This window comes from Triturus cristatus, chromosome 5_1 (genome assembly GCF_964204655.1).
Source record: "Triturus cristatus chromosome 5_1, aTriCri1.1, whole genome shotgun sequence".
NCBI classification, from domain to species: domain Eukaryota; kingdom Metazoa; phylum Chordata; class Amphibia; order Caudata; family Salamandridae; genus Triturus; species Triturus cristatus.
The window spans coordinates 139,092,153-139,111,390 of NC_140587.1; the positions used below are offsets into that span (position 1 = coordinate 139,092,153).

General features: G+C 47.4%; 1 protein-coding gene across 2 annotated transcripts in view; it reads left to right on the forward strand.

The window, feature by feature from the left end:
- PUF60 (poly(U) binding splicing factor 60) overlaps positions 1 to 19,238 on the forward strand; it is a 252,737-nt gene that overhangs the window by 124,200 nt on the left and 109,299 nt on the right. For both annotated transcript variants that reach the window (XM_085604603.1, XM_085604604.1), the window contains exon 6: positions 9,450 to 9,542. In XM_085604603.1, the coding sequence (XP_085460729.1) occupies positions 9,450 to 9,542 (93 nt within the window). The remainder of the gene's footprint in view (positions 1 to 9,449; positions 9,543 to 19,238) is intronic.

Here is a 19,238-nt window from a genome sequence, read left to right on the forward strand (position 1 = left end):
CCAGCCATATGAGAGCCCTTTCCCAGGTTGAACTTCTCCAGTATTGGGGTGTCTTTCATAGATTCACATGCTTGAATATTCCCCGTCGTCGGAGTGGGAGTCCCACGGTAAATAATATAGCAATATATACAGCCATAATATATATATATATATACATAAGTAATCATATAAAACAGAGATATAAGTAAGTAATAACATCAAGAATGTCCCTATATGAAATTTCCATAGAGATACATGGAAAGAGAAAAAAAGACATTCGTAGTCTATCTCTGTCATTATGTTAGTCCGAACTCCGGCCAATCAGGCGCCAGCTCCTCTCTAGAACCTTCTCCTCAGAGCTCCTCACCTCAGATTTTCTACCGCACGTCGTGTGAAAGGGAGTCTCCCTGAGCTCTGCTCAGTTTTTTCTCTTCAGGATGACTTCAAGTAAGAAGTCTTTGTTTAGACCTTGTTCTTTTGTGGAAAGCTACGTTATTCTCAGAAGATCCACACAGTAAGTGTATTTACTGTCTTTACCCTACCATGAAGTGGGTGAATATAAATTCTGTAGAATTTTTTCTACAAAAACTCTGAAAGACAGGGAAGGCCGTCTCTTGTTGTGGCTCCAGAGACTTAAGGATAAATATGAAGTAATTTTCTGAGGTAGAAAACTTTACTTCTGGCCGTTCCCACACAGCCTCAAAACGCAGTAGTGTACAGGAGTTACCTACTCCTTCCTTAAAAGAAGAAAATGTCTCTGACTATGACATCTGCCACTTCTTCTTCTTTGAATACTGCTGTGTCGCCCACGAGACATAGTTCTCAGGCTAGTGAGGTTTTCAACTTTCCAGTTTTTTCAAAGATGGCTTCATCGTCTACGATGGCTCCGTCTACGAGGGCTCCGTCTACGAGGGCTCCGTCTACGAGGGCTCCGTCTACGAGGGCTCCGTCTACGAGGGCTCCGTCTACGAGGGCTCCGTCTACGAGGGCTCCGTCTACGAGGGCTCCGTCTACGAGGGCTCCGTCTACGAGGGCTCCGTCTACGAGGGCTCCGTCTACGAGGGCTCCGTCTACGAGGGCTCCGTCTACGAGGGCTCCGTCTACGAGGGCTCCGTCTACGAGGGCTCCGTCTACGAGGGCTCCGTCTACGAGGGCTCCGTCTACGAGGGCTCCGTCTACGAGGGCTCCGTCTACGAGGGCTCCGTCTACGGTGGCTCCGTCGACGATGGCTCCGTCGACGATGGCTCCGTCGACGATGGCTCCGTCGACGATGGCTCCGTCGACGATGGCTCCGTCGACGATGGCTCCGTCGACGATGGCTCCGTCGACGATGGCTCCGTCGACGATGGCTCCGTCGACGATGATTCCGTCGACGGTGGCTCCGTCTACGATGATTCCGTCTACGATGATTCCGTCTACGATGATTCCGTCGACGGTGATTCCGTCGACGGTGATTCCGTCTACGGTGATTCCGTCTACGGTGATTCCGTCTACGGTGGTTCCGTCTACGGTGGTTCCGTCTACGGTGGTTCCGTCTACGGTGATTCCGTCTACGGTGATTCCGTCGACGATGGTTCCGTCGACGATGGTTCCGTCGACGATGGTTCCGTCGACTATGGTTCCATCGGCAATGAATCTTTCGATGGTGGTTTCCGTCGACGATGGTTCCGTAGACGATTCCGTCTACAAAGATCTCTTCAATAGCCTTCTATGCCTCAGAGCCCGTTGACTGCAGTCTCATCGGTAAAAATAAGGGTTTAAAAAAGACGACTTCTGCACAGAGGTCATTAAAAATCCAAATCTCTTCGACATATACAGCGACTACTTCGTCCTTTGCTGCTGTTCCTTTATTACCATTACCACCGAGTACTTGACAAGAAAGGTCGGGTGAAGTTATATCGGTGGAGGATTCCCGCCTTCCTTAACCATTGTTTTACCACTGACTCAGATCAAGATTCAGAAGAAGGTTTAGCTGAATCGGTTGTGACAACTATAATCGGCGGTTTTTCCTTTATCACCACAAGTGTCTGTGGTTCCGCTTACTCCAGTGGTGCCAACAACTATATCGGAACCGGTACCGGCTCCAATACTTTCTGTGGTAATACCTACAGTACCGCTGAGACATTCTTCAACTCGGACAGTACCTCCTCATGATACTGAAGAAGAAGAAGAAATTCCTCAGGACAGGGAGGATGGTGAGATTCTCGATGATGGTGGCGATGCTGATGATGATGATGATGGTATGGCGGAGTGGGATAACTATCATGCCCAAACACCATCTCCCTCTCCGGTGCTACCTGGTGACTCACCACCTGTTGATATGCAAGTTCCACCAGTTAAGGGATAGGACAGCACTAACGTTCAAATTAACGAAGGATTATTTCCTGTACGATTTCAAAGATCAGCCTGTTAAACAAACACATACAATCCCTATAATCGAATTTATTGGGGAGGAAGGCAAAAAGATTATGGAGGCCTCATAGTCTTCCAGCACGGGTGCCTTGATTGGAGAAAAAGGTACAAATCACCATTAGGAGCACCAGCGTGCCTCACTGGTCAAGCGAAGCCAGATTCTGTAGTCACACAGGCAGAGCAACGCCGGGCTAGAAACCCTGCATCTACGATCACTGCACCACCTGATCGTGGTCGACGTCGTTTGGATGCCATAGGGTGAAAATTCTCTTCGATGGCTTCCACCATGGTGAGAGCGGCTAATGCTTTGGCCATCCTGGGTCGTTAGGACCGTCAAGTATGGGCGGATATGTCAACACTAGTTGAGCAACTGCCGGAACCGTCAAAGACCATGGCATATGACGAAGAAGAGGTTTTATTCGGAGATCAGGTGGATGAAGCTCTCCAATCGATAAAGAAAGATACAGATACTGCTCGCTCTCTGGGCACATTGCAATTTTGATAACAACCCTTTCGGGGTGCACGCGGACGCGGCACCTCTATTTTCGAAGAGAAATCAATCAATATCGACCTTATAACCAGGGTTCAAACCGATATTCCTCTAACCAACAGCAAACTTCTCGACAGCAGTCTTCCAAGACTTACAGAGGAAAATCCTCTTACAAGGGTTACACTCCTAAGAGACATGACTTCCATCAGTCCCAGAAAATTGGAGATCGAATCTATCGGTACTATTTTCAATGGTCCTCCATACAAGGAACCGTTGGGTTTTGGAAATTATAGCAAGAGGTCACACTTTGGAGTTCATCGAATTCCCTCCACCCACACCACCTACCGGACTGCCACCGGCTCATATCAAAGAACTGTTACAAGTTCAATTTCTATAACACAAGGGAGCCATAGGAGTAGTACCAAGATTTCAAAAGAGGGAAAGGATTTATTCCCGATTCTTCCTTATCACCAAAAGGAAGGGGGAATGGAAGCCCATTCTAGATCTGAGGGCTCTCAGCAGGTATCTAAAGAAACATTCTTTTCGTAGGCGAACGCATGTAGAGATCTTGCGATTATTTTCACAAGGAGATTTCATGGAAACAATCAACCTCCAAGATGCATATTTACATATCTCCATACTACGACAACATCGGAAATTTCTTCGTTTTCGAGTGGGTCGAGGGGATTTTCCAGTTCAAAGTTTACCATTCGGACTGCGCTCGGCCCCTCGAGGGTTTACAAGGGTGCTAGCCCCTGTGGTAGCGTCCTACGTTCCAGGGTGTTCAGATCTTTCCATTTCTGGACGACTATCTCCTAAAATCACAATCGAAAGTTCAACTTCTACAACACACACATCTTTGACAGGAGGTGGTTTCGCGCCTTAGGGCTCTCCATAAATACCACAAAGTCCCATCTACTGCCTTCTCATCGCACGGATTTTCTGGGAGCAACTTTAGACACAGTGTCAGCAAGGGCACTTCTCTCCCAAGACCGTCTTCAAAAAATTCTCCGACTGGTAACCCTTATCAGATCAAAAAGACCCGTTTCTGTAAGAATATTGAAGTCCTTTCTGAAAATGGCGTCATCATGCATTGCATTGATCCCTCATTACAGATTACAGACACGCCCCATCCAAGGAGTACTGGATGTCCAAGAACGCCAGGTTACAGGTTCTTTGAACGATGTTGTAAACGTCACAGATCGGATGAAGTTGGCGCAAAGGTGGTGGACGCAACTGTTAAATCTAACGGAAGGCATTTCTCTTCTGACAATGGTACCAGACATGACAATAACAGACGCCTCTCTGGAAGGATGGGGTGCTCATTTGGAGGTTTTTATCAATAAAAGGAAAATGGTCAATATGTCAAAAAAAAAAAACCTGGCACTTCTACAGGTTGGATCTCATGGCTATATATTGCTGGCTCTCAAAGCTTTTCATCCTTTAATCCAAGGAGAATCAGTCCTGATACAGACAGACTATACAACCTGCATGCACTATATAAACAAGCAGGGCAGGATAAAATCTCCGAAACTGTCTCGACTAGCTCAGTCGATTTGGGATTGGTCTATCAACCATCGCATCACGATATGCAGCAGTTAATCGACCGGGGGTATCCAATATCCTGGCGGATTCCCTGAGCGGGTCCTCCTCATCGACCCATGAATGGGAGTTGCATCAACCAACTCTAGAGAGGATATTTCAACGATGGGGTCGCCCACAGCTGGATCTCTTTGCCACACTAGAGAACCGGAAATGCCGTGATTACGCAAGCTGGCTTCCCCACAAAAGATCTCTGGGCAATGCCTTTTGATGGACTGGTACGATCTGTTTGACTACGTTTTTTCTTTCCCCAATCCCACTCGTACCTCGAGTTTCTGTGGTAGATGCGGAGGCAACCTTGCCATCTACTTCTATAGCCCCCCGTTGGCCTCGGCAGGCATGGTTCTCAGAACTACTCCTATTGTCTCAATCCGAACCAATCATTCTACAGCCTCGTGCAGATCTACTCACGATGGACAAGGGGAAAATTGGTCATCCGAATCCCTCCTCACTGAGCTTATCAGCTTGGAACCTGAGCACTGTGAATTTGCCCATTTGGATACTCCACAGGACTGTAGAGACATTTTAGCTCAGGCGAGGGCTCCTTCTACGGTGAAAACGTACAAATTAAAGTGGAAAAGTGTTCCCCACTGGTGTGCATCTAATGGGGTGCACCCGTTTTCACTCCACACCAGAACAATTTTTACCGTTCTTCTTGCATTTAGCTAACTCCGGGTTTCTCTCATGCAACCTTTAGGGGTTTTTTCTGGCGGCAATTTTCCGTTTCCGTCAGGATGGTTCAACTTCCCTTTTGTTTCTTCAAGGATTATCCATCAATTCGTCTAGGGGTTATTTTGTAAATCTCCTCCATTGTGGCATCTGAACATCGTATTGGCTCAACTAATGAGACCACCGTACGAACCGATTCACAAGGTCGAGTTGTAGTATCTAACATGGAAGGTGGCTTTTCTTCGGGCGCTAACGTCTTCACGTCGCGTCCGTGACATTCATGCATTTACAATAAATCCACCTTTTTCCTACAGTTCAAACCAGATTCTGTAGTAGTGCGTACAGATCCAAATTTCTTGCTGAAGGTGCCTTCAGACGTTCATATTAACGAACCAGTGATTTTAAGAACTTTCTTTGCTATCCGCAAACTCCTACGGAGCAGAGATTACATTCCCTGGATGTGAAACTAGGTTTAACATTCTACATCAGCAGAACGGCTGCTTTACGAAGGATTGATCAACTATTCATAGTTTATGGACGCTTTCACAAAGGTCGTCCAGTGACGAAACCAACTATTGCACGTTAAGTTTCAGCTGCCATCGTCTTCTGCCATCAAAAGGCAAACAAGCCATTGCAGTCACCAGTGAGGGCTCACTCCACCAGAGCAATGTCTTCCTCAACTGCTTTATTTGCTGGAGTGCCTTTGCATCAGAGCTGCAGAGCAGCTACGTGGTCGAGCAGACACACGTTTACAAGACACTATTGCTTGACAACTTTAAACGAGGAGGATGCTGCAGTTGGGCAGGCAGTGCTTCGCAATCTTTTTAAATAAGATGAGCCTCTTCCTTCCCTCCTCCATATTGTTTCCATTTATAATTGACATAATGATGCATTTATACTGTTACAGTTATTCAGTACTGTCATATGCATAAGAAGATTGATTGTCATTACAATTTCGAAGCTGTGTGATCATGGAAACAATGATATTGTTACTGCTAGCTATTCTATATTCAAGCATGTGAATCTATGAAAGACACCCCAATACTGGAGAAGAACAATTGTTACTTACCTGTAAACAGGTGGTTCTCCAGTATTGGTGTCTTTCATAGATTCACATGCGACCCTCCCTCCTCCCTTCAGAGGCTCTCTTCTCCTCATACACTCTGAGTCACTATGGTGCTACGAAAATCTGAGGTGAGGAGCTCTGAGGAGAAGGTTCTAGAGAGGAGCTGGCGCCTGATTGGCCGGAGTTCGGACTAACATAATGACAGAGATAGACTACGAATGTCTTTTTTTCTCTTTCCATGTATCTCTATGGAAATTTCATATAGGGACATTCTTGATGTTATTACTTACTTATATCTCTGTTTTATATGATTACTTATGTATATATATATATATTATGGCTGTATATATTGCTATATTATTTACCGTGGGACTCCCACTCCGACGACGGGGAATATTCAAGCATGTGAATCTATGAAAGACACCAATACTGGAGAACCACCTGTTTACAGGTAAGTAACAATTGTTCTTATGAGTTGTAAGTTACGTTTGCTTGAGTTACCAGTTAACAGGCAAACAACTGCTAAAAGTGCACTCCAAAGTGGTAGAGTAGTACCAGCATTGTTCACGAACAAAGACCCGCCACATAGCGTCACACAATGACAAAACATCAGTGTAGAAGCTGACAGGATAACCAACTCAGGCAGTGGGGTGAAATATATTTAGAATCTAATCCATCTTGAACACCCATCTTGTTAAAAAGAAAAAACTATTTAGACCATATGGATGACAACTTTTTGCTCTTCGTTGTAAAACTGTCTGCTATAGATTGCCATGCAACCCACCCAGCTATCCCACAGGGGTAAAGAGTGTAGGGGTTTTGGTCTGGCTTCTATGACTGTCTCAACAGGAAAATCTGGAAAACGACCACATCTCAACAGAAAATCTGGAAAACGACCACATCTAAGGACATTCAGTTATAATCACCATTGTGAATGGGGCTGACTAGACATGGTGTCTTAGTGCACATGAAGTGTTGCTTCATTGTATTTTGCAAGTATTTGCACAAAATGGCAGTAAGGTAATCTGTCATCTAGCTGGCAAACATAGTCTTGTCATTTTGTCCATACCATATTACAGGCTACATTAGTAGAACCCTGCAGCTAGAAGCATACAGGGAAGTAATGCTACTTCACTATAGGCCTAATGATATTTGGAGACCCCTGCTATCTTACCTTATCCAGAGGTCAGGAGAGGATGCCAGTAGTAATGCAGATGAAAACCTTGAGGCATGAATTGTTGTCATATGTTATAAATGCTGTGCTCTTGCATGTCCTAGATTATTGGCTATGGGCATAGTTATTTAGATCACATACTAGTTTGGTCTTGATTGGCCGTCTGTGAGACATGGACCTGGAGATTCTATTGTCTCTCCAGCTGATTGCTATGCTAGGGTAATGCAAGATGACTATGTAGATGATCAAGATTGGTGAAACTTTATTGTACACTCTTTATTTTATTACCAAGTTGTGGGTTTTGTCAGTTTGAGTTCATAATAAAACCCAATAAAAAATAACTCACTTTTTTGTTTGGGATATAATGGAAGGCATAATTGATTGATAATGTAAAGCATACTTTGATTGCATATGATTTTGCTCAGAAATGTGTGCATGGCTAGCTGAAACCAGGCCAGGGCTGGTGATAGCAAATGCTGTTGCTGTGACCATATATTTGGCGTGAATTTGTTTTCAATCAAGTGGATAGAGTGCTGTCTTTTTGGGAGTTTGTGTGCAGGTCCCAGATCTTATCTAAAACTGCCTGTCAGGTGGGACAGTCTTCTTTTGAGGCTGTCTCATATGAAAGAATAACCAAACTGATCAAAAATTGTTTGCTCTTGGATTCCTGGTAACTAGCATTTAGTAGAAAATAGTCATTTTCCGACTCTTGACAAATGCCTTTTCCCTTGCCAATTTTACTGGTGCACTCTTAAGTAGACTGCTCAAAAATGGACGTTTCCTATTTCGCATAATAGAAATGAAGTATGATAAAGTGTGAGAGAAGTATATGAAAGGGCTGCAATTAGAAGTGTGGGAGCAGCTTGCCCTCCTGTTGCCTGTAAAGCCTCACCTTTTAGTGATGTAATTTGTGAACAGTTCACAAAAACCACATTCAGAATAATGGTGGGACTGAGTCAAGAAGCTCTTAAACGAGCATTTTAATGCCAGCAAAGTATAGAATGAAAACATCGGAGGGAAAAGATGCAGTGTACTACCACTCTGACTGAAAATTTGGCTTGATTGAAATTCGGTATTAAGAGGATGTTGGCATCAGACCTGTCTTGGCAGTGCCCAGCATGATGGGTTATAAACGATACTGTTATGAGGAGCCAGCTGCATCTTCCTTTTCTCTTTCTCTCTGTCTCCCTCTGTCTTTCTCCATGCAAGGAACGGGACCCTGGCTATCAAGGGAGTAGTTGTCGTCAGCCTCGACCTCTGAGTGGAACAGGAAATGGTGGTGAGGTACTGGGTAGTATTATGATAGCTACAGCTGGAAGAGCAATGGAAACGTAAGCAAACCTGGCAAGGAATAATGCAGCAATTTGCCAATTGTCCCATTGCAGACCTACATAATTCGTTTCCCGCCATGCTGCATTCCCATAGAGGTTAATTAAGTAGTCTCTTGCTGATTTATCCCTGTTCTAGGCCCAGCTTGTTGGTGTTTTATAACCCTGACCAATTATTTGGAGGTCAGTTCATAATTTTGGGTTCACTTCTGTTAATGAAAATAAGCAAAGCACTAACACACAAGACCAATGTTGTATTCATGTCTTGCTTCAGTCCTACCGTGCACGTTCTAATATGTGGCGTGATCCATGGTCCTCTTCAACGTCAATGGTCGGCCTTTTCAAGGCTTCCACTGTCCCTTGCATTCCCAAACAGTATGGCTTGTCCAATCTAGATGTTCACACAAGAGACTGGAGGGCTTGTCTCTGGTTGTCACAGCTTTCCAGGTTTCTACAGCAGCAGGTGTGAGTTCACCACCTTGGTATTATCTGAATAGTACATTTGCCATTCTGATTTTTGCTCTCCTTGGGTATTCTGGTGTAGTTTGCTTACTCTGTTCTCATAAGCAGCCCTTTGCCTGCAGCGCTGTACATGTAGAATTAAATATCACGCCAGGGAACCAAATGGCAGGGATTGCCCCATTTTGGTATCTAGGGTTTAAGATGTATAGACTGCATGAGATGTGTTGCATTTGCTCAGTTTGTTAATTAGTTTTTCTCATTTGGCAGGGTTTTGCTTTCGTGGAATACGAGGTGCCAGAAGCTGCCCAGCTGGCCTTGGAGCAAATGAACTCTGTCATGCTGGGAGGCAGGAATATAAAAGTAAGCATTTCCTTGTGTATTGTACAGATGGCAGTGGAGCAGTTGAACAAACACATTTGTTAAAAAAACCGAATACTTATCAATACGGTGTCTCTGATATCACTTGACATTATCAATGCTTAAGCTCTTAACTCTGAGTTGCCCACAGTTTATCAGCTAGATTTAGAACACTTTTTCTTGCTATTTAACTGAAAGCTACCATTATCCTTTCTTCATGCAACTATTGTTTCCCTGCACCTTAGGTTTCTCAGTTTACACAGAGTGGTCATTTTTGTAGCATGGAAATGGCACAGAGTCCCATAATCTACTAATTTCTAGCATCAATAGAGCAGATTGAAAATGTAGTGTTTTCATGAACATATTCAGGACTACTAGGTTTTGTTCTTCAAGGGACTGTCATGAGATGCTGTTCCACCTTGCCTCGCGCTTAGCACCATCATCAGATTTTGTTTCCTTCATTGGATGCAGTTGCTCGAGCACAGGATATTACGTGAAGAAAATACTTTTTCAGCTCAATTAACCCACAACTGCACCAACACATACAATCTGAGCACATCTTTTATCACAGTGGAGTAGAGCAGGTCCTATGAGAATGTATAATCTTTGATTATTTTTTTTATAGTAGTGTTCCTGAGTCTGAAGCCGTCCTGTGACTAGCGAAGTGTAGTGCTTTTTAAAAAAAATAATTCTTTTTATTGAACAATCTCAAGTCAACATCACGGATTACAAAGAGGAGAGCAGAAACTTTAGATCAGGTACTGTCATGAATACAAGTTACATAGGTATTTCATGGTAGGTCACAATGGCTATGGTGTAATCTGGTCTTTTGGCGTGTGAACAGTGGGGGGAACACAGATTTTTGCAGCGTGAATCTTTCTGGATTCACTATGCTGTGCATCATTCCGCGATCTTGTGGTTGGGTCCGGATTCGTAGTCTTTTCTTTGTTTTTTTTTTTTTTTTGTAGCCCAGGTGGGCGGCGACGACCACCATTTGGTGCACCTTCCGTGACATCGTCGTGCTTCCTGCGGAAGTCCCACCTTTGGGGCGCCATCTTCAGATTCTTTTTTCCGCCGTTGGGTCTGGATCGTCCTCGAGAAGCTCCAGAGTTACAACCGAAGAAAGAAGACAGAAAAGCGAGTTTCGTCGACAAATACATCGGAGTTTCACAGGAAAGGAGGTTATTTCATCAGCAGCGCGAAGAAAGGAGGTTCAGCGCCCTTTTTTCTTACACGACCTGGGAGAATGCGCACTCAGAGGCCCTGAGCGCAATGGACAAGACGCCATTCAAGTTCTGCCCAAACTGCCACCACAAATTCGCGCAGAAGGACCAGCATCCGGTCTGCAACCTCTGCCTACCGGTCGAACACCAGAGTAAGGACTGCAACGCCTGCTCAGCCTTCGCGCCGAAGACGCTCAGAGTGAGAGATCGGCAGAGAAGAGCCAACGCCAGCATGGATGGCAAGGGTAAGGCCCCGTCGCTCTACGATCTGGGCCTCTCCTCGGACGACGAGGACAACGTCGCCGGGACAGCCGAAAACTTCACGGTCGTAGAGACCTACAAGAAAAAAGAAGACGAGGTAAGAGAATCGTCGAGCGAAAAACAAAGTACCTCAAACACGAGGGTGACTCGAAAAAATCTGAGTCTAAGTCCACGAAGGGAGCCCCGGCGCCGAAAATTTCGACGACCAAAGGGGGAACCATGGACAAGAGGCCGAGCGGATCCTTAGAGAAGGACTCCCTGGTGCCGAAAGACGCCGAAAGGCAAGGGTCGTCGAAGACAACCCAGGGAGCGGCCCGATCGACGCTGAAAGAACGGTCGACGTCGACGCAAGTTTCGACGAAAAGATCCGCGGTCGACGCCGAAAGCATCTCCGAGATGGAGAAAAAGAAAAGGCGGCTCGAGGCCGAAATGGAGAACATCCTTCAAAGGAAGAAGGAGTTTGACGCCAAGATGAAGGAATTCAAGATTCCAACGATTTCATCGGCGGACGTCGTCGAGGTCGAGGAAGAATTCGACACCGAGGGACTGATGAGGGATCTCGAAGAGGAAGACGAGACCTATTATGAAGAGGAAGCCGAGGAAGAAGACCAACAGTCGGTCTACGGCTCGGCACCATCGACCAGCCACGAGATTGAATGGCAGGATCTCGACACCGAGAACCCGGAGGAGTCCGTGGACACGTACCCTTCGAGGCCTTCGCCACCCGACGACATCGGGGTGTACAATATGGTGGTCAGGAGCGCAGCGACAGCCTTCGGCGTCAAACTCGACGAAGAGAAGCCGAAAGCCGATTTTCTCGTCGAGACCCTGCTCCCCATCCAGACAAGGAGCCAGTTCCTCCCCATGCTTCAAAGCGTGATGAATCAGGGGAGAGAAGCCTTCAAGGAACCAGCGACCTGCCGGTCTATCACTCCGAGGACTGAGAAAAAGTATAAGCACTCTTCCCTCGACCCCCCTTACATCAAGGGTAGCGTGACCGCAGACTCCATCATAGCGTCCACGGCCAGGAGAAGGGCCAACGTACCAGCAACCTCGGGCCCACCACCTGATAAAGAGAGCAGGAGGATAGACCTCACAGGAAGAAAGGTCGAGAGGAACGCCGCTATGCACTGGCGCATGGCGAATTCCAATGCTCTCCTCAATAGACACCAGTACCAGCACTGGGACGAGATGGGAGAGTTAGTAAAGCATCTCCCCGAAGAATACCGCCAGAGAGCCTCACACCTAGTTGATGAAGGCAAAAACATCGCCAACTCCTGCATAAAGACGGCGTTGGACGGGGCAGAGACCTCAGCAAGACTCATGGCCATAGGGGTCACCGAGAGAAGGCATGCATGGTTAAGAATCTCGGGATTCAAACTGGAGGTGCAAAACAACATCCTTAGCACACCCTTCAACGGAGAGACACTGTTCGGAGCAACAGTTGACGAGAAGCTCACCCAGCTAAAAAGAGATAACGAAACGGCGAGGTCCATGGGGGCCCTACAGCACAGGGGAATGAGGCGAGGCAACCCCTCAAGCAGACCCTACAGTAGGGGAGGAAACCAGCAGGGCCCGTCGCACCAGACGTTCCAGCAGTGTCAGCAGGGTGAAGGTCACGGACAGGGTCAGCAGAAGCAAAACTTGCAGTACCAGCCCCGGGGCCAGTCCTTTCGCGGGAGAGGGAACGGACGTGGCCAGAGAAGGAGAGGGGGGGAGCAGCCCTCATCAAAGTGACTCTGCACGCAGGAGGACGCCTACCCTCGACATGCCCCCAAGGGTGAGGCGCGAAACAGTAACATCGAGGGGGAGAGAAGGATCAGAAGCCTACGAGCATACAACACCAGTAGGCGGAAGGCTGAGACTCTACCTTCACGAGTGGCAGCGTATAACCACAGACAAGTGGATACTGAACATCATGCAGTACGGGTACTGCGTAGATTTGGAAAGGAAACCGCCAAACAGGAAACCAAGGGGAAGGCAAAGATCGGACCAAGAACTGACCCTACTCAGAGAAGAAAAACGGAAGCTTCTACAAAAGGAAGCCATAGAGCCAGTGCCGTTCAGAGAACGCAACAAGGGGGTCTACTCAAACTACTGCGTGGTCCCGAAGGTAGACGGGAGCCTCAGACCCATCCTAGACCTGCGATACCTAAACAAGTTCGTCAGAACGCAAAGGTTCAAGATGACTTCGCTGCAGGAGGTGCTGCCCCAAATAAGACACGGAGACTTCATGGTCACCGTGGACCTCAAAGATGCCTACCTGCACATCCCAGTAAACAGAAGACACAAGGGACTTCTAAGGTTCAACATCGACCAGGAACACTACCAGTTCACAACCCTGGCATTCGGATTAAAATCAGCACCAAGGGTTTTTACAAAATGCCTGTCGGCGGTCGCGGCCCACCTACGAAAGCAGGGGATACACGTCTACCCCTACTTAGACGACTGGCTGGTCAAGGCAAACTCGCGCGAAAAGTGCGCAGCGCACGCAAAACGCGTAACAGACACTCTCACGAACCTGGGGTTCTCAATCCACTGGGGGAAGTCGTCGATGGAACCGGAGCAGGTGAAGATTTTCCTGGGGGCAAAAATCAACTCCCTGAGCGGCACCGTGGTGCCCAGCGACAGGAGGACAGATGCCCTACTGAAGGAGACGCAGCTCTACCAGAAGGGGCGAGCTCTGACAGTGAGGGCGGTGAGCAAATTGATGGGGATGATGGCGTCGTGTATCCAGCTAGTGCCGAATGTACGCTTGCACATGAGACCATTCCAAGAATGGCTACAACAGCAATGGTCACAAGCAAACGGAAGTTGGGAGGATCTAGTGGTTGTTACGCACGCAGTGCAGGAGGAGATAACTTGGTGGAACAGAGACAACATGACAGCAGGGAGAAGCCTGACACCACCAAACCCAACAATGACCATTACCACGGACGCATCGCAAAAGGGATGGGGGGCACACATGGACAACCTCAGAGTGAGGGGTCTGTGGGCTCCAGCAGATGCGGTTCGCCATATCAATTACCTCGAGTTGAAGACAATCCTACTAGCCCTGAAGGCATTCCAGAGGCACCTGTACAACCAGAGGGTGTTGGTTCAAACGGACAACACCACGGCAATGTTCTACATCAACAAGCAGGGGGGGACACAGTCGTTCCCTCTCTCCTCTCTGGCTCAGGAGATTTGGAGATGGGCCATACCTCTCAGGATAGATCTACTGGCAATTCACCTACCGGGGGAAGGACAATGTGGAGGCAGACTGGCTAAGCAGGCAGACCTCTGCATCTCACAAGTGGGAGCTCAATGGCCAGGAAACGAAGAAGCTTTTCCGGAGATGGGGAACTCCCACAATAGACCTATTTGCAACACGCCAAAATGCAAAATGCCAAAGCTTCGCGTCCAGGGAACCAGATCAGCAATCCCAGGGGAATGCCCTATGGATAAGCTGGTCGAGGACATTTGCCTACGCCTTTCCACCGATACCCCTGTTGCACACAGTGCTCAGCAAGTGCAGGACCAGCAACATGACTCTAATCCTAGTGGCCCCGCAGTGGGCAAGGCAGACATGGTTCTCACAAATTCAAGAAATGGCGCAAGGCAATCCGTACAGGTTCGAGAGGAGAAAAGACCTGCTCTCAATGCAAAACGGGGAGGTCCTGCACCCAGAGCCAGAGACCCTCAACCTGGCAGCATGGCTCCTGAAGACCTAGAGTTCGCGCACCTAAGGTTGCCTCAGAGCACTATGCGAGTGCAACGGGAGGCAAGGAAACCAACTACAAGAAAATGCTACAGCGCAAAATGGAAAAGATTCACGGTGTGGTGCAGGAAAAAAGGCCTGCAAAACAGAATGACAAGAGACTCAACTGTGCTGAGGTACCTCACACACCTTCTAAAGAGTAACCTCTGCTCGAGCTCCCTAAGGGTACACCTAGCAGCGATCGTTGCCTACACCAGAGGTGAGAAGGGTACGAGTTTCTTCACCTCGCAGGTGGTGAAGAGATTCATGGAGGGAGCCAAAAGAATGGCCCCCCCGAAAAGGTTGCCGCCGCCGGCATGGAATTTAAACGTGGTTCTGACGGAGCTCATTAAGGCGCCGTTTGAACCCATTCACAAGGCCACTCTGCAAATGTTGACGATGAAAACTGCCTTTCTAGTGGCCATAACCTCACTACGCAGGGTGAGCGAGCTTCAGGCACTAACGCTACAGGAACCCTACATTCAAATTCACAAAGACAGGGTAGTCCTGAGGACGGACCCACACTTCATGCCCAAGGTAGTGTCGGCGTTCCACATGAATCAGAGTATCCAGATACCAAGTTTCTTCCAAAACCCGACTACAAACGCAGAAAAGGCACTGCACACCCTCGATGCCAGAAGAGCGGTGATGCACTACATTGAAAGAACCAAGGAACTCAGGAAGTCGAAGCAGCTGTTTGTGTCCTTTGCTACTAGCTTCATGGGTAGACCAGTGACCAAGGGCACCATCGCTAGGTGGATTGCCCTCACTATTCAATTCTGTCACAAACAGGCTGGACAGGAGCTAGCGGAGGGGCCCCAGGCTCACTCCACAAGGAGAAGGGGGCCACCGTTGCCTTCCTGGCAAACACGCCCATCCAAGACATTTGTCTGGCTGCAACTTGGGCATCTGTGCACACGTTCACAAAACACTACTGTGTGGACATTCAGATGAATAAGGAAGCACAGGTCGGACAGAAGGTGCTACAACACATTTTCAACGATCATCTTCCACCCAGCCACCACAAAATTAGGAAAACCGCTACAAAGTCTATGCACAGCATAGTGAATCCAGAAAGATTCACGCTGCAAAACGAAGTTTCTTACCTGTCGGTGTAGTTTTGCAGCTTGAAGATCTTTCTGGATTCACTAGCGAACCCACCCACCTCCGCCAGGAAGATGAGGCTGGAGGAAGAGGGGGTGAAATGGAAAAGATCAAAGAAATGGAAACGTTCAGAAAATGGACAAAAGGATTAAGCAATCGCCTAGGGTAAAAAAAAAAAAAGGGGGGAAAAAAGAACCCGAAGATGGCGCCCCAAAGGTGGGACTTCCGCATGAAGCACGACGACGTCATGGAAGGTGCACCAAATGGTGGTCGTCGCCGCCCACCTGGGCTACAAAAAAAACAAAAAAACAAAAAAAAAAAAACAAAGAAAAGACTACGAATCCGGACCCAACCACAAGATCGCGGAATGATGCACAGCATAGTGAATCCAGAAAGATCTTCAAGCTGCAAAACTACACCGACAGGTAAGAAACTTTTCGATTGCCTCTATAGGCATTCCATTTATTCCATATGAAGGACCACTTTCTTGGGCATCCACATGAAACATACGCGGTCTTTTCCCGGAACAAGCACCAATCCATGTCCGCCTTCCAAGACTCTACCCTGGGTGGCTCTCCCGCTCCGGACAGTTGTGCAATATTCCGCTTGGCCACCATCTGACCCAGTGTAACCCAGATTTTGTCTTTGCTACTGAGGTCGGTGGGTTCCCATACATTCAAAAGGCATCTCTTAGCTTCTGGCCTCAGGACCGCCCCAAACACTTGTGTATCTTCGACCAGTAGGATTGTATGTGTTCACATTCCCATATTATGTGTATGAAGGAGCCCAGCATCCCACACCTCCGCCTGCAATTGCCTTCATCTGTTTTCCCCATTTTGTCTAGAGTTCGTCTAGAAACATATATTCTGTGAAGGATCTTCAACTAAACAAGGCACAGTCTAGATGAAATTACCACCTCTTTTGGGGACGCAATTGCCTCCTGCCACTCCTCGTCATCTAATTCTAGCCCGTCTCCTTCCCAGCACTGCCTTAAAGGCATCAGAGGATTGGGAGTATTATTGATCAGTTTATCTGACATGTAACCGTCTAGTAACCTGTCCTCTAGTGGCGAAGTCTGGCAGGAAGGTGCCCCTGGGTATGTTCGACAGGAGTGCGTGTCTGATTTTGTAAATAGCGAAAATACTCATGACTTTGTCGTAGAGCGCAGAATGTGACCACCTCTCCCATATCCCAAAGATCCCTGATTTTCAAACTTGTCGAATCCCTTGTGGTGCCTAGTGTGCTCAATTGTTCTGTCTCCTACAGAGGGGTAGCCAGTGTGAGCTCCTTGTCCCACCCCAGGCTTTTGTTGGCTGTGTGCCAGATTAGCACTGAATGTTTGGTTGGGCCTGTCAGGGGGAACCTCCGGGGCCTGAAATAGAGAGCCCTGTGGTAGGTACCAGCCATTTGTCCAGTCTGTATGCTGGTCCATCGTCATGGCAGTAGGTGCATTGATTAATCGCCGCCAGATGCGCTGCCCAATAATATTTCTTGATGTCGGGCAACCCAATACCCCCCGTCATAACAACTGAGGACCAGTTTCTGTAGGGCAATACGGGGTCTCCCATTCCATAGGAGTTCGCGCTGCAAGCTCTTTACCTCTCCAAAATATTAAGCTGGGACCACATCCGGGGCATTTTGCAATGCGTAGAGGAAACGCGGCAATACCATAATTTTTAATAATGCTGCCCTCCCTAATAACGAGAGAGGGAGCGTCTTCCAGGTAGCTACGTTTCGATTAAGCCTCTGCAATACGGGCAGCAGGTTACGCTTGTATCTGAGTTTGGGGTCAGTCGTAATATAGATACCTAGGTAGCGGAAACCCTCCTTCACCGTCTGTATGGGGCAGTCGCGAGGCAGGGGGGGGGGGGGGGAGGGGGGGCCCTCTGAGAACCTACATCAAGGACTTGCTCCAATTAATCCTATAGCCAGTACCTTCCAAAATTTGTAAAGATGTTGAGGACAGTTAGGAGGGAGGGTTTGGGGGAGGCCAGATATAGTAGGATATCGTCTGCGTACAAGGAGATGTGGTCCTTCTAACCCGCCGTCCACTTAAGTCCCCTGATGGAGGGACTCCACCGGATCCACGCCACCAAGGGCTCCAGGGAGAGGGTGAAAAGGAGGGGTGACGGTGGACATCCCTGCCGGGTCCCACGACCCAACGTGAAGACCTCAGATTTCTTATTATTGACCACTACTTGCCTCAGGGGCTCCTTGTACAGGAGTCAGACACATCCAATAAAGCCAGGCCCAAACCCCAGTTTGGTTAAGACGGCGAAGAGGTATGAGAACTCTCATGTCAAATGCCATAGTGGCATCTAGGGAGACCACTACCGCTGCTTCCTGGATCGTTTCTATCCTACCCAGCACCCCGTGGAGGTGGCGTAAATACAGCGCCGTATTTCGATGAGGCATGAAGCCAGATTGGTCAGGGTGTATTAATTTACAGATTACTTGGATGAGGCGATTCACCAGGACTTTAGCTAAGATTTTGGGTTCCGAATTAAGCAGGGAGATAGGTCTATATGAGGAGCATTTATCCCACACGTCGGTCTGGCGGTAGCAGCAACTGGCAAGTAATTGTCAAACACTCCACTGTTAATGAAAAAAAATCCTAACTTCTTATTTAGCATCTACTTGTACATGTGTCCATCTAGGCAAAAAATTACTTTAGCTCAGCGCCTCAAATTTTGGAAACTTGTATCACCAAGGTACTGAGGAGTAGATCAGTTACAGATGTCAACACATAGTTCCTAAATAAAATTCGTTAGCTGGATAATTCTTTGAGAGCAACGTTTTGTCAGCTGAATTATGTGAAGCTCGTGAGTGCCAACAGAATGTCTAACAAACTAAACGCTTATAGATATACCCATTGTTCAGTGATAGAAATTCACTCACTGTTTGGTTCTCAAGCAAGGAAGTCAGTTGTGTATTCCTGGTACAGTCAATACCATTAGAAAAACAGCATATTCTTTTCACTGAAGGTCAACTTTGAGAAACATGCAAAAGGAATCATCGTATTGCAGCTCCCATGCCTTTCCATGCAGTTAGTCACCGAGTTCTGCAAAATACCATATTAATGGTTATCCAAAGAAGCATATGTATGTTGGTGCTACAGCAATGCACCCATGTGGTAAATACAATATGGGGATGGTTTAGTTTCATAATTTTGGCCAATGTACCTACACAGATACTGACAAAGAAGTGTAGTCCTCCACAAATGGCAGAACGGAAGAAACTCATCTGAACCCAAGACTGCAAGACCTGCCCTTCCTATAAACAAGACTTCACTTAAACCCTAAGACTCCAAGAAGAGTATGTAGATAGATGGGGAGACACCCACGGAATACCGGAAAAGATGTGGAATCCTTA